Source organism: Drepanopeziza brunnea (assembly GCF_022702325.1).
Source record: "Drepanopeziza brunnea f. sp. 'multigermtubi' strain 214-2 chromosome Unknown ctg3, whole genome shotgun sequence".
NCBI lineage: Eukaryota > Fungi > Ascomycota > Leotiomycetes > Helotiales > Drepanopezizaceae > Drepanopeziza > Drepanopeziza brunnea.
In genome coordinates, this window is record NW_027094066.1 from 2382858 (window position 1) to 2398552 (window position 15695).

At 49.7% G+C, this 15695-nt stretch overlaps 3 protein-coding genes across 3 annotated transcripts; 1 reads left to right on the forward strand and 2 right to left on the reverse strand.

The window, feature by feature from the left end:
• Positions 1 to 905: 905 nt before the first annotated feature.
• On the forward strand, positions 906 to 3212 carry L3040_002804 (uncharacterized protein; the record flags this gene model as incomplete). Its single annotated transcript, XM_007296244.2, has 7 exons — positions 906 to 954; positions 1005 to 1026; positions 1077 to 1125; positions 1176 to 1260; positions 1308 to 2081; positions 2309 to 3099; positions 3156 to 3212. 7 exons carry the CDS (start codon positions 906 to 908, stop codon positions 3210 to 3212), a joined length of 1827 nt encoding a protein of 608 aa, XP_007296306.2.
• Positions 3213 to 7051: 3839 nt separating this feature from the next.
• Positions 7052 to 8111, reverse strand: L3040_002805 (uncharacterized protein; the record flags this gene model as incomplete). Its single annotated transcript, XM_007296243.1, has 3 exons — positions 7052 to 7744; positions 7814 to 7879; positions 7938 to 8111. 3 exons carry the CDS (start codon positions 8109 to 8111, stop codon positions 7052 to 7054), a joined length of 933 nt encoding a protein of 310 aa, XP_007296305.1.
• Positions 8112 to 10224: 2113 nt separating this feature from the next.
• L3040_002806 (uncharacterized protein) lies at positions 10225 to 11714 on the reverse strand (the record flags this gene model as incomplete). Its single annotated transcript, XM_007296242.2, has 2 exons — positions 10225 to 11418; positions 11691 to 11714. 2 exons carry the CDS (start codon positions 11712 to 11714, stop codon positions 10225 to 10227), a joined length of 1218 nt encoding a protein of 405 aa, XP_007296304.2.
• Positions 11715 to 15695: the final 3981 nt, after the last annotated feature.

Here is a 15695-nt window from a genome sequence, read left to right on the forward strand (position 1 = left end):
CGATGGAAACAGTCACTTTCCAAATTCCCATGTGGATGCCCATTTTCGACCTGCCCGATTGTACTTTGCAAATTTTCTACGTGAGGCGGATTCGCTGCATTAGTAAGCGAATCCAATTACCTCCCAAATCGAATTTTATATACCCAATATAAAAACTCCAAAGCGGTGGTGATCGACCTGGGTGCGATATGTATATGTGCGACCCCCAAAATCTATTTTATCCAAGAATTTACTCTTCCCTCCCAATTGCCTCTGAGATGAGAAACACGACATTCTCAGACAAGGGTCTCTTGTTGATACTTCTGCCACCATATCCTTGGTAGCGTTATTGTATAGTCTCGTAGACCGGGGCGAGCCAGATCCATGAAGAAAGAATCTGGAAACTCGTTCGGATCAAGTCATATATACCGACCGCGAATCCTCGCCTCCTCTGATATCTACTTTCTCCTACTCCGTACATTCACTCCAAGGTCCGTCTGTTCCTTCTCGCTTAAGCTATATTCGATTCGTTAACATCCTTTTCACCTGGATCAGCACTTTCTCTCTTGTAGCACCCGTAGCCCCTCGCCATCGCCCTCGCCCTCGCCCTCAGTCTCACCCTTACCTACTGACAGCCAACGTCTCCTCGTCAAATCAACGTCAAGCCGTCAAGCCGAACGAGGCAGGCCTTGTTGATGCATCTTGGTTTGCAGCCTCGTCTAAAGCCTCGTCCCAGTCTCTACGACCTGATTCGTAGTCGCAAAAGCACGGGCCCACTCGATTCTAGCCTCGATTCCGAACAGAGCTTCAAGCTTGCTCAAGAACTTCCTCCGCTGCCCCCATCACCCACCTCAACCCTCTCGCCTCCTACAACCCCTCTAGATTGTCAGTCGTTGGAGCCAGTCGAAGACGACGCACCAGCCATCATGCCTCCAAAGAAAGCTGCGATCAAGGATGACGATGATGAGCAATATGGTACGTCTCTCGTTGAACCTGCCAACCTCCAGCTAATGATAGCTATCCAGGCTCCATCTACTCCGTCTCCGGGTATGCGAATCCTTCAATCGGCATGGAATTATGACACTAATACTGGTCAGACCCGTCGTAGTCGCCGAGAATATGATCGGGGTTGCTATGTACGAATTGGTACGGATTGACACCGGCCAGGCGGTTGACACAAGCTCATGGATAACCAGGTCAAAGTCGGGCACGATAACCTCGTCGGGGAAGTCATTCGTATCGAAGCAGACAGAGCTACCATTCAGGTTTATGAAGAGACCGGTACGGCTCAATCAGTCGCTAGACAGGAAATTGCTAATGATTGGAAGCTGGTGTAACGGTCGGGGATCCCGTCATCCGAACTGGAAAGCCTCTCTCCGTCGAGTTGGGACCTGGATTACTGGAAACCATTTACGATGGTATTCAACGACCCCTCAGGAGCATTGCCCAAAATTCCAACAGCATCTACATTCCCCGTGGTATTGCAGTTCCTGCGTTGAACAGAGAGAAGGACTGGGAATTTAAGCCTTTGATGAAGGTTGGAGATCACATCACCGGAGGAGACATCTGGGGCACTGTCTACGAGAACTCCCTGATGGACGACCACAAGATTCTTCTTCCACCAAGAGCTCGGGGTACGATCACTCGAATTGCCGGGGAGGGGAAATACAAAGTCGACCAGAAGATCCTGGAGATTGAGTTTGATGGCAAGAAGACTGAACACAGCATGATGCACACATGGCCCGTCCGTGTTCCTCGCCCGACCAACGAGAAGCTGGCTGCAGACAAACCCTTCATCGTCGGTCAACGCGTTCTGGACGCCCTCTTTCCTTCCGTACAAGGAGGAACTGTTGCCATCCCAGGTGCTTTCGGTTGCGGAAAGACTGTGATTTCGCAGTCCGTGTCCAAATTTTCCAACAGTGATATCATCGTTTACGTTGGGTGTGGTGAGCGAGGAAACGAGATGGCTGAAGTCTTGATGGATTTCCCAGAACTTTCCATCGATATCAATGGCCGAAAGGAGCCTATCATGAAGCGTACCACCCTGATCGCCAACACCTCCAACATGCCTGTCGCTGCGCGAGAAGCTTCCATTTACACTGGTATGTTGTACTCATCCCATTCTCCCGATATACTTGAGCCACTCACCTAGACGCCGTCCGACCATAATTTTATTTTGCTGGAATTAAGGGGTCTTTTGTACTTGTGCCAAGGCTATGTTGCATTGGCACACTCACGTGACCCTGCTCACCACATTCCCACACATTCTGTTGATGAGATTTAACTGTTCGACTCTCGTCTTATGTTGCTAACCATGCTGTTTTAACAGGAATTTGTTTATCAGAGTATTGGAGAGACCAGGGTAAAGACGTTGCCATGATGGCTGATTCAACGTCCCGATGGGCTGAGGCTCTTCGTGAGCTGTCTGGTCGTCTGGGAGAAATGCCTGCCGATCAGGGTTATCCCGCCTACCTTGGGGCTAAGCTTGCCAGCTTCTATGAGCGTGCTGGGAAGGTACAAGCTCTCGGTAGTCCGGGGCGTGAAGGATCCGTCAGTATCGTCGGAGCCGTCAGTCCTCCCGGAGGAGATTTCTCCGATCCAGTCACCAGTTCCACCCTCGGTATCGTACAGGTCTTCTGGGGTCTCGACAAGAAGCTCGCTCAGCGTAAACATTTCCCTTCCATCAATACCTCTCTTAGTTACTCCAAGTACACCGGCGTCCTGGACAAGTTTTACGAGAAGGACTTCCCTGAGTTCCCCAGACTCCGTGATCGTATCAAGCAACTTCTCACCGATTCCGAAGAGTTGGATCAGGTGGTGCAGTTGGTCGGAAAGTCCGCTTTGTCTGACCCTGATAAGATCACCCTGGATGTTGCAGGTCTGATCAAGGAGGACTTTTTGCAGCAGAACGGTTACTCGGACTATGATCAGTTCTGCCCCATCTGGAAGACGGAATGGATGATGAAGGCTATGATGGGATTCCACGACGAGGCTCAGAAGGCTGTCGCGCAAGGCCATAACTGGAGTAAAGTCCGCGAGGCCACAGGTGACATTCAATCCCAGCTCCGAAGCATGAAATTCGAGGTTCCTAGTGACGGAGAAGATGTTATTGTGAAAAAGGTGTGTTGGCCCCCTACCTGCCTCCTGGAATATTTTGCTGAGAAGTGATCAATTAGTACGAGGATCTTATCCAAGCCATGACTGACAAGTTTGCCTCTGTCATTGACGAGTAATCGTGCGTGGACTGGTTGGTAGTTAGGAAGAATGGAGAAAGAACGATTTTATCGTTTACTTGGCCTATGACAGGGCTAAAGTTGGACCCACGGCCGATAGACGTGTTTTGGAAGGGAACAGAATGTAGTATATATTTCGTCTGGCGAGGAGGCTTATACTCGATGCACTCGTGATACTGGCCCCTCGTTTACTATTATTCATTTTTAAAAGGATCATCGGTGCGGGTGTAATCAGTAAATAGATTCCGCTATCCCTTTCCTCCCGCGCGCTTTAATCTTAATTCTCTCGCGTGTCCTTCCTTCTCTCCCCCATTCTTACCGACTATTTTCCAAGCTCCCTATATCTCTCTTTTCATTCTCAAATACTTAAATTAGAAAAATGACAATTACCTGGGATAAAGGTGCCATGAGCAAGAACGAAAAAGACATTGAACATATCTATGAAGAAATTTACAGATCCCCAAGGTCTATCGCGAGACGATTACCTGGGATCAAAGTGCCTTTGGGGAGGAAAAAAAAATCCAAAAAAAAATCTTTGACTATACACATGAAAATTTTCCAAAACCTGGACTTCTACCGCCAAGCGTTTATACATAAATAGAATGGTTTTTCGTATTTTTCTTTAAAGGCACTTATATCCCAAGTAATTGGCGTTTTTTTTTTTTTTTTTTTTTTTTTTTTGTTTTTTCCAATTCAGGTTTTTGAGAGAAGAGAGGAAAAGAGGAAAGAAAGAAATAGCTAAGCAGCTTGGGGAACAGTTAGTAAGATGGAAGGAAAAAAAGAACGAGGAAGGACTCGATCCTATCGATTTCTACTGTCCTAGTTTGAAATTCAAACTTCGTCGTCCCCAAACGTCTTGTATATATGCGATAGATAGTATCGCAGCAGGCTTGCCTTTTTTTTTATAGTCTATTCATTCCTGGCTTTGCACAAACAAGGTTCTCCTTAGCTAGGATTTAGCTACCCGGCATCGAGAGGTTTTTTTTTTTTTTTTTTTTTTTTTTTTTTTTTTTTTTTCGTCTTTCGTTGTTCAAATCGCTTTTCCATCATGCCTGCTGGCAAAGCGATCCGATAGATATCCTTTGGGGAAAAGAAAAAGACTATTCCCTTAGGTTGAGAAGAGGAATTATCTGTAAGCAAGGCCACCGCTACCAGGCTTGTAGTTGTAAGATCGTCGGGCGACGACAGCCCCCCTGCGCCTTGAGTATGCGTTCCCGCGATCTGATGTACAGCGCCTTGTCGCGGTGCTCTATTCATTTTTATAGTGACACGGTACACCCCGGCCCCTAGAATTTTGCTAACAGGCAGGCAGAGGAGGGAGGGGTCTTTTTGATAACCATTGACTTTATGCTAGGCAAATTCATTTATTTATTAAGAATTTTTTTTTTCCTTCCTAGTTTAGGTATTCGAGAGAAAGAAAAGAAAGAAATAGGCAGCCTGGAGAAGAGTTGGTGAGAGGGAAGGAAAGGAAAGGAAAGGAGGGCAGACTTTGTAAGGAAATAGTGTATCACCCCTCTAAGGCTCTCCCTTTCCTTCTTTCCCTTTTTATATTTCAGCATTGATCTTGTTTTTACTCCTACTCATTCTTGCCCCCTCCTCTTCCCCTTCCTCTTCCTCTATTCGTTTTTCTTTTCTCTTCTATCACTTCGAAAGCTTGCGGGATAGCGATCGTAGATCAGTGCGCAGGAAAGAGCATCTCCGACCACATAAGCGAGAGGAACGGGAGATCATCCAACGAGATCCAAGATCTCTCGACTGCCTCGGAAGGTACCGTCCCAGAAGATGTCTGAGCATCTTAGCGTGACTGAAAGATGTAGATTGAGATTTTGACATGCCGTGCAGGGCTTTATCTCCAGTTCTACACTCCGTGCCCATGCCAGCCCAGTAGGTAGCAAGCACTAGTTCTCCTGCGCCAAAGGACTCTGGCAACAAAATGCCTTCCTTGCCTTTGCTGCCATCAATGCAGTGCAGTGCAGTAATCCCCATCTCCCCACCGGTTCATCTGGAGTATCACACTCTCTCTTTTACTAGTGGCCGTTGCTATACAGATCGCCACCTCTTTAAGTGCATTCATCTATCTGGATATCGGTGCAGCAGAAAGCAGGCAGCATATATATATAGCTGGCTCTCCCCCCCCCCCCCCTCTTTTTTTTTTTGTTTCTTTGTCCTACACTTCTGGAATACTCCGTGATCTGTTGTTACAAAGCAAGCATTTCATTGCCCGTCACGCCCAGCCCAGTCACGTACTAATCGGGGACCATATGTAGCAAAAATCCAGCACGCTTTGACATACGATTTATTCTTTGCCATCATCATCTTAAAAGACACCCAGGATTCTAAGCGAGGGAATAATAAATGAATTCGTCATCATCATCATCATCATCATCATCATCCCAAAAAGCAAAAAACTCAACGACAAAAAAAAAAAAAAAAAAAAAAAAAAAAAAAAAAAAACTCTAGCTCCTCACTCACTCACAAATCGGCTCATCATAGGTCCGAGTCGTTCTTAGACCTCAACAATCTCTTGGTTTTGGTTCCCGCAACAGCCGGTCGACCGCCTCGGGCGCTAAACGTTATTCGAGCCGGCGACGGATGATACGTACGTAAGTCAGCGGTCCCGTGCCGAACCGGTCGGGTACCCCCCCATCTCGCTGGTCGAGAACCCCTGCCATCGACGACGACGTCACTTGCACGACACGGTTCCCCGGGGTAACCCACGATGAGGTAAACAACCACCACCACAATAAACGATGACGACGACGACGACGACGACGGCAGGCACGGATACAGCCCCCAACCACAGCTGCAACGCAAGAATCAAACCTCTGCTGAATTCTAACAAACCCCTTGATTCGGTTCTGTCAAGCAAGCCAGCTGGCACTTTGGGGCTGGATTCACTTAGTGTTACTCTTGTGACTACTACTACTACTACTACTACTACTACTACTACTGCTAATACTACCAACACTGCTAATACTACCACTACTATCACTACCACTAGCCTTCAAATTCAGAACATCCCACTTACAGCCATTCTAATCAGATTATGAATCTTGAAGGCTATCCTTTCTTCCTCTTCTCCTTCTCCTTCTCCTCCTCCTCCTCCTCCTCCTCTTTCTGCTCCAGAAAATCCAATATTCGCTTTTTTTTTTGGCCTCAAAAAGATGACCGGCCATATGAAGCGAAGAAAATCCCTTTGCGTGATGCATTCCACGATATTTCCTGCTCCATACTTGAAAAGGCGTGAAAGGAAATATATATTAAAAGAAGAGGATGAGATCTTCGTGGTTGACCATCATAGCTTTATCTGTTAGCGAAATGGAGGATACGTAAATCTTGAGATAGGAATAACCTCATGGCCCTCTTGCTGTCGTTGTCAAGCGTCCCGAGTGATAAATACCCCTTTCTTTAAGCGAGCTTGGCTCTTGCCACACCTTGGTAGTCATGGGACCTCGGAACAGTGACGCAGTATTCAATTAACGACGAGCCGAATACCAAGAATCCAGAGACAGGTACAAAAAAGAAGACGAATACCTCTGACCTCGTGGTGCGGCAACGAATTGATCACTAGCGAGGGAGCAATCGTGAGAAACAATATTATTAGTGCGAAATAAACGCAAGCACGAAGTAAAGGAATCCCAATACCAGTGCCAATGCACGCTTTGCAAGTTTTGTAATGTACAAGCAGCCTGGAGAAGCCGGGCCTGTTCGTCAACTTGTGAAAGAAATCCCATCCTTCATTAAACCCCCCACCATTCACACTCCTCCCTAAGAGCAATTCAGCGCATCATACGACTGTTTTGTTGATCACCGTACTGTTTTAGTACTGGCAGAGATATTTACTCATCGTCCTCACCAACTCGGAGGGTGCCTTCCTGGCCCAATCCGTGAGCCCAGAAGCCACCGAGCTCGCTGACGCCTTTGCCGTGAGCAAACAGCAGCCAGAAGCCAAAGACAGGCTTGGCCAGGACGTCAAGAATAGCGTAGGCAATGATCTCAGCGTCAACGGACCACTTGCGGGCTCCATCTCCGATACCCCAGACAACTGGGTACAAGGTCCAGAGGATCAGCGTGAAGCCTCCAATGGAAGCGAAGAGCTTAGCAGTCTTGCCGTCCTTGGCAGCAACGGCACGGCGGCCGGGGACGACGAGCTGGTAAACAACGACCAAGTAGGCAATGCAGGCCATGGCGTAGTATCCCCACTTCTGGCCTTCGGACTTACCGAAAGCAGCAAAGAGACCGAGGAGAACCATCAAGATGTCGGCAACCATGACAACCAAGATATTGGCTCCGTTGAGACCAGCCAGGAAGGCAAGATCCAACAGCAGGAGTGGTGTGGTCACGACCCAATCGACGTAGCGGGCCCAGAAGACCTGGCGGTAGAGGTGCTCAACGGTGTCAGGGGTGTGCTTGTGTGCCTCCTTGAGGACGATGTGGGCGTAAGAGTTGCCATCGCCGGTGGCCATGGCGAAGTAGGAGAGGGTGGCAAAGGTGGTGATGAGGGCGGTGATGATGTGGAAGAGGCGTTTTTGCTACAGACTGTTAGCATTCGCCGTACTGATTGATGATGAATGAGATGGGGATGGAAGGGGAGAGCTTACGACGGGGACTCTGAAGGCCAGGTAGTAGAAGCTCAAGGTTGAGAGCAACATGATGAAGAAGACGACCTGGAATTGTTAGTTTTCAGATGTTGTCAGATGCATTGATGGGAGCACCAAAACGTACCCAGAGAGTCTTGGTGCCGGTCTCACCGACCGACTCGTAGATAGGGAGATCGGGCACGACGCTTGGGATGGGCGAGACGTGCGTGGGGGAGGGCATGGGGGGAACCATGAGAGAAGAAGAAGAAGAAGTCTTCATGGCCGCGAAGGCATGCTTGACTTGAGCTGGGTCAATCATGCTGTCTGCGGGAGGGGGGGAGATGTTCGAAGGTTTGAAGGATTGTGGGTGGATGATTGTGTTGATGGTGTTGGAAGTGGAAGAAGAGACGGAGGAGATGGAGGAGGGGATGGAGAGATGAAGATGGAGAGGAAGAAGAAGAAGAGGAAGAGGAAGAAAAGGAGAGGAGAAAGAAGAGGTAGCTGAGTGAATGCGGGGAAGCAGTAGTTTAGGTAAGCTCTTATTAGGGGACTTGGCTACTTTGAGCTAGGTTCGTAGTACGTACAGTGCCACAGTACAAGCACAAGCAAGCTACTTTGCCCTTGCCTGGAAGCCTGGAAGCTCATCCATCCATGACGCGGTCGCCTGCTCTTGCCCTCTTGTCCAACCCACTCTGAACCCGTGACACCACATTGCTCGTCCTTCCGTCCATCCGTCGTCCCATCCAACGTCCCATCCAATACAATGGCGACGTTTCTCCGCTCCACCGACTAATATCAGCTGGCTGCCCTGTTTTCGTATTGCCTGTTCTGATGCCAAGCACAGCAGAGTCTAGATCGATGGAATATCGACGGAGATCCTGGATTCGTGATGATACTATTATTATATAAGCCTGATGTTGACGGCCGACGTCATACGGGACTAGGACTGACTAGTGTTAGCGAGCGAGATTCCAACCCGACCGGACAATGTTTACTTTCCTTACCGTGTGTTGATCGGTGCAACGACGTTCGCCCGTTCGTCCGTTTATCAGTTCGTTCTTTCGTCCGTTCGTACGTTCGTTCTTTCGTTCTTTCGTTCTTCCGTTCTTTCGTTCTCCAGAACAACCCAACACCTGCCCTCCTTCGATAATCTCAATCATCATCACAAGTCACATTTCAATCGACCTTTTTCTTTTTCTTCTTCTTCCTCCTTCCCCCCCTTCCCAAAAGACAGACGATCAAAATTCAAAATAGCACGTCACGTTCCACCGCATCCGCATCCCCATCCCCATCTCCACCTCCCCACTTCCTCCCCAGCCCCTCCCCAGCCCCGAGCTTTGAAACAGAAAGAAAGAGCGAAAGAGGGGCGGGGAGCCAAACCTTCCCCGCAAAAGTCCTAAAATCAAGCTTTCCCCTTCCCCCTGCCCGGTTTATGACGTCACTGTGACTGGCAAATCCAATACCACCAAGCAAGCCAAGCACAACCATAAACCCGGTTTCAGGCCCCCCCAAAATATAATATATATATATATATATATATATATATATATATATATATATATATACTAAAGACAGGGAAAAGATCCGCTCGTATAGAAAACCAATTCTTTTTTTTTCTTCGAATTCATTCCATTGATTCATTCCTCGACCCATCCTCGATCTTCGACCCAATCCATCGTAGATTCGAATATCCTTGCATCAAATGATGGAAATGTTATTACAAGAAAGACAGCTTGCCGCCGATGCCCTCCCTATGCTAGCTCACTTCAATGCTTCCATTCGTCCATGCTTCCCTACGCGTTATCCGCCGTCGTAGAGCATATATGCATATGCATATGAATGTACATGACCTTTTCAGAATGCGAAAGAAAGAAAGGAAAGAAGAATGGAATAATCCCCCCACTTCAAAAAAAAAAAAAAAAAAAAAAAAAAAAAGAAATAGAATTCAAAACTTCGGGAACGGGTGGGAGAAGAAACCAAAACGCCGCCACGATGCACCTTCACCCAGTCGCCGCCGCCGCCGCCACCGCCGCCGCCTTTTATGCAAACCCAAGTTACTGAGCCTGTTCCTGGATGAGAATCAGGTCGGATCAAATCCAAATCAAAGCATGGCCTGGAACCAGCTGAGCCCGACCAACCCATAAACTCATTTTTCCATGCCGTCGTTCCTTTTTGCCATGCCTGTCATGTGCCGTGCGTGCGTGGGTGTGTATACCGTCGCTGAGAAATATGCCGTGGTGTATCATTGTCGTCGTCGTCGTCGTCGTCGTCGTCGTCTCTTTCCTTCTAGTGATCCAAAGCAGAAGTGTATCAAATAATGACCAGCAGCGAGTGTTCCCGAGTCACGTGTCGTGTTATTACCATCCGAGAGCAGCTTCGGCTCCCACGAGATGTACCTCGCTTCGCCCCCGATCTATCTCTGGCCCAACCACCTAAACCTCCTTGTCGAGTAACGGCAACAACTGGCTCATGGCCCTCGCGCTCCCCTCACTGCTCAGAATCACCGCCCCAGCGCGTGCCGTACTCAGATAACTGAGCTCGCCGCCCTCGCCGCCCCCAAACCCCGAGCACAGCTGCCCCGCCACGCCGCACACGATTCCCGTGCTCTCCGCCGGCAGGCCGCCCAGGTCCAGGAAGATCGGGACGAGGTCTCCGTCGGCGTCGCCGATCACGCTGTTGCCGAAGAGCCAGAGGAGAGATTTGTCGACGAGCAGGGAAGGTGCGTCGTCTTGGGCCAAGGTAATCGAGAGGAAACGCGGTTGGTTGATCAGGGCGGATACCAGCCCGATGTAGAATTTGGGATCGATGGTCGATAGCCACGAGCCCTGCTCACCGTGCCCATTCCCATTGCCATTACTGCGAGAAGAGTGTCCGTTCACGTTGAAACGGGGGTAATCGTCCTCCGGCAGGATCTCCTTGCCAGAGCACTGCACGAGGTGCAGGTCCGGCTCGATGAACGGCACCACGCTCCTCTTCTTCAGCTGTGAGAAGGTGCGGACCTGCAGCTCGGCGACGTTGCTCGGGGGCGGCGAGGGTGGCGGCTCCCCCGCCGACATCGACGAGGATAGAGACGAGGTGGCGCTGGGAATGCGGGAATGCGTGAGGTGCGACAGGGGGGCCTGCACGTACGCGCTGTCACTTTCGGAGAACTCGAAGCCACGGTCCAGCAGGGCGGCGCCGACGGTCTGCCGGTCCTTGGCCGGCACCAGGATAAAGTCGGTATAGTAGGTTGTGATGAAGAAGATGGGGATGGCGGCCATGGCCAAGGGCGCCGTCAGATCCATCACGCGCTGGCCAGCTTCCATGCCGGCCGAGTTGACCGAGAAGACAATGTACGTGTCTTTCGAGATGTTGCACCGTTTGGAGTCTTCCTTGGGCAGGCGGGAGAGGAGCGGGGCGAAGACATTCTGGGCCCAGGACGCGTGACAGACGATGGAGCATTCGATGGGCGTGACGCTGATGTTTAGGAAACCGTGTTGGTTGTCTAGAGAGAGGCCTTCGAGCAGGCCTTCTGGGTCCTTGTTGTTATGGGCCGGTCCGCCATGGGGGAGGAGGACTCGGAGGATGGGCTGGAGGACGGCGGCGTAGAGGGGGAGAGGGATGTGTATCAGGCTGAAATGGCCTTCCTGTGGTCCGTTAGTCTCGTGGATGACGACCGGTTTGATCTTGATGTCGGAAGACGTAGGGGAGTTGTTCCCATTGATGTGAGAATGAAGGGGCGAGTATGAGCGTAGCAGGATGAGACATTGGGAGCCTTTGAATAAAGTCATGGTCCATCATCTATCCCATGAGGGGGAGGAGCGCGCACGCAAGACCGAGCCTAACATACGCAGCCACACGACCCAGACGAAACATTGCAACGAAAGACAAAAGACAAAAGGTCGCGCGAAACTCTTACAATAAAAGATATTTGTGCATTCATGATGGATAGATGGATGCTCCTCTGCTGCTTCCCCGTCGTGGCTTCCTTCTGACTAATAATAGCGAGACCAAAATAAATTATGCAGGCGGTTCAAAACTGCCAGTGCCTTGCAGCCAGCCGGGTTCCAACGGCAGCTGGAATCGAGTCGGTTGTTGTTGGGGAGGGGCCGGGGCAGCTTCGGTTCCGGTTCGAGTGGGTTGGCTTCGCTTCCCCACAGCTGCTCTGCATCCACGACAGGGACGGGCAGGTGCAGGATCTTTGAAGTATGTTTGGAATTTCTGAGGCCGTGTAGATGCGAAGCGAGGCGAGGCGAGGCGAGCGATTAGGCGAGGGAGGGAGGATATCAAATAGGGCTCGGTCCGGCGCGGTTCAGGTAGTTATGACGGCAATTGATGATGGGTTTGAAGAAGATGAGGGGGGGGGGGGGGGGGGGGGGAGATTGTCTGAGCTATAAGTGTCTGCAGCGGTGCGTGGTGCATGCGATAGATGGTGACAGGTCAATTGGGCGGATTGCGTGGGGGTTCTCGTGTTGATGCTGGCTGCTTGTCGAGGAACGGAATGCCCTGGGCGTGCTTGTTGTGGCGGGGGGTCGAGTGATAGGAAGCAGCCAGGGGAAGGGAGTGGTGTAGGGAGATAGGTAGGTAGGTAGGTAGGTAGGTAGGTAGGTAGTTGAGTGGGTAGGTACTTTGAGATCCAGATGCGAGTGGAGGGGAGGGGGTATTGAGGATCAGTCAGGGTAAAGGGTAGAGGGTAGCAGTGAATCGATGATGGGCGACGCAGGGTACCGAAAAGGATACCGACTCGTAGTAGTTGTAGTAGTTGTAGTAGAAGTCGTAGTATGGAAGGATGGAAAGCGTGATTGATTGAGGAAGTTTACAGTAAGCGGAAGAGAAGTGAAGTGAAGTGAGGTGACGAAAAATTCATCCCAAGAGGGGTCGGCGCTAATATAAAGTATATAGAAGATCCCGAAAGCCAGATCCAAAGTCAAAGTCCAAGCTAGAGTCCATGTCCAAGCCAGAGCCAAAAGTCTCTTGGAAGAATAGAGAAGTACAGTCCTACAGTACTGTAAGTAGAAAAGTAGATATAGATAAGTAGATAGATAAGTGTACTTTAACGGAGACAAAAAAAAGTTTGTCCCGTCCCACAAAGAAACCAGCGCATGCCTCGGTTGTCGCGTAACGCGGGTCTGTCCGACGACGATCGCTAGTACTAGTACCGTCGAGTGACTATTGTACGTAGTAAGTACCGTAGCATCAAAGGGACAAGGAAGGACAAAGACGGACAAGGAGACCAACGTTTGCGAAAGTCGTCACGGCGCAGCAGATGCCCTATCCCCATGCTACTGCTGCCCTTGGCTACAACTAGTAGGTAGTCGGAGCGATCGTGGCAAGGATATAGATAGATATACTTTTCATGGGTACGGACGGATATTGATAAGTAATAAAATAAGTATGGATATCGCGCCTCGACCTACACTCGAGACTGTGCGAGCAGCACTCAGAACATGCACAAGGGCATTCCTCCTGATCCAGTATCATAGCATCATAGCATCCCGTTGAAACGATAGCTTGGTAGCGCTAAGATAGAGTGGAATGAGGTCCAATGCCAGAACATCCGCTCAACAAATTAAGCGTGCGGGAGGGGCGTCTTGGTGTCCGACCACAACCGGTATCGTACGTAGTATATTTGTCAGTATGTAACATGCGCAAATCCGCGGGCTGAACTGCTGGCAACTCGATCGTTGTACGGGAAGGGGGAGTAGGCCTTCTTCCGGGCGACGGTGATAGGCAAAGCGAGAACTCTAAGTAGGGAGATATTGCCGTCGTCAAACGCGGAGGCGGACACAGACGCAGAGGTAGACGCAGGCGCAGACGCAGACGCACTGTAACACTCGCCAGCTGTTCGTGCCAGTGACCTCCATACTCCGTATGCATGCTGGCTGGCTGGCTGGCTTGGTGTTGACGGGTGCCAGCTTGGCTCGTGGGTCTGGGGGGGGGGGGGGGGGGGGTTCAGAACGAATCCATGATATGACTGAGGTCTTTGGATAGATGACCATGACGATAATGATGCGGTAGATGCAGTCTGGATTGTCGGTACCTAAAGGGACTCAAGTTAAAGTGAGGAATATAGTAAGTAGGTAGTAGAGTAACAAAAGATATGGAAAAGGAAGATGTAGATGTAGATCTGTATAAAAGGTACTCCGTGGAGAAATACAAGATGCACCCACGTGATGGTCTTGGCGCTTTGTCATCCCATACTGTACAGCTTCTTGCTCTCTACTCTGTAGATCTTTTAACTCTTCAACTCCCCTCGTAAACTTCTCTTTCGTACATACATTTCAACATTTCAAAATCCCGCTCGCTCAACCACATTCACGATAACCCCATCTTCAGCCTGCCCCCCCCTCCCCTCATGGCATCCCAGACTCCTGCAGGGCAATGGACCTCCTCGTCTGCAGCAATGATCATCCGTCGCCATGTTAAAGCACGGCATGATTAAAGGTAAGATATTACATTCCCATCGCTCATGCGCAGTCACCAAATGGGCATCATCAACCCCAATCGAGAATTATCGAGATTTCAGTCTGTACCACTCGACATCTCCACAATCCAATCTCCATCTCCAATCCAAGCTTTCCCCCACCCACGGTCCAGCCTCCCGCTGAACGTACCTCGCAGAAGCGCCAATCGGCTCCCTTCCTGGATAGAGTGTTTCTTCAAGGTTGCGGCAGCCCTCTCGAAAGCATACAGAAACAGCTGCTTACTCCATACGGTACGGGCTTGAGCTGCTCCGTACGGACTTGAGCTGGAGAATATGTCTCAGTTGGCATTTCCCGCACGCCTCTTCTTGACGATCTAGTGGTGAAGATTCCCCGACCCAGATTATGCTGTCTCAAACCCAAATTATGCCATGAGGGGTATGTACTACGTAGTTACTACGTACTACGTATATTGGTATTTGTCAATTCGAGCGCGGCAGATCCTAAAATCGGGACCCCGTCTGCAAACACTCACACTCGGAGACCCCTCCCCATCCAGGCTGGCAGGACGCACGTCTTCATACAGATACAGAAACCAACGCAACTCGTGCACCAGAAAATTCCTGCAAGCCGCAAGCAGAACATCCTGATCTCAGATCCATACAAAATGAATCAAGATTGACCATCCCGCACCAGATCTTACGTATGCAAATCTCGGGTATCGGTATCTGAAGTGAAGTACCGGTACGTTGTTGCTTCTCTCCGCCCCCATGATTACATGTCGAAAGTATAATTTTGCAAGGGATCTTACCAGGTCTTAACCGACAACTCATAAGGATTCATTCAGCCTTGAAAAGTATCTTTGAGCCAGTTTTTAGTCTGTGCAATAGAGTTGATAGGGCTTTAAGCCATTCAGTTATCACTGCTTTACGATTTATAGAGCTAAACTGGGTCCGACATTTAGTAGTATTCATGGGGGGGGGGGATAGTATCCTCTACTCTAGTGCGGTATGCACGACATCTATCTCGCATTAGCGCACGCTCTGGAGAAAGTAAAACTTTGACCCTCAATAGCTAACGGATAGATCCCGAAACGGAACCCTTTGCGGGCGCGCATAAAGGCACCACCAGCTTGAGACCGGGTAGGGAAGGTTACTTACTCTACTAGCGGCACCGGCTCCTCATTCCTCGTTAGTACCAAGAGAAAGACGCAGTTCCAAGAAAACACGAAATGAGCAAGCCGAAATTTGAGATTAGAAGGGTCGAAGAAGACGAATACAAGACTTCGTATCGCACGAGGAAGAAGAAGAGAAGAAGAAAAAGAGAGAAGAAAAAAGAAAAATCATGAGGGAAACCTAGAAACGAAGACACAGCAAAGGGAAAAGGACAGTCTGGTAAAGAGAGAAAATGATAAGCGAGATTGGCTTTATCAACGTCGCGCTTTGGGAAGGAAGGGAGCCGGGGAGATGGCCTTACGTTACATACTTGTTTGCAGTGTACAC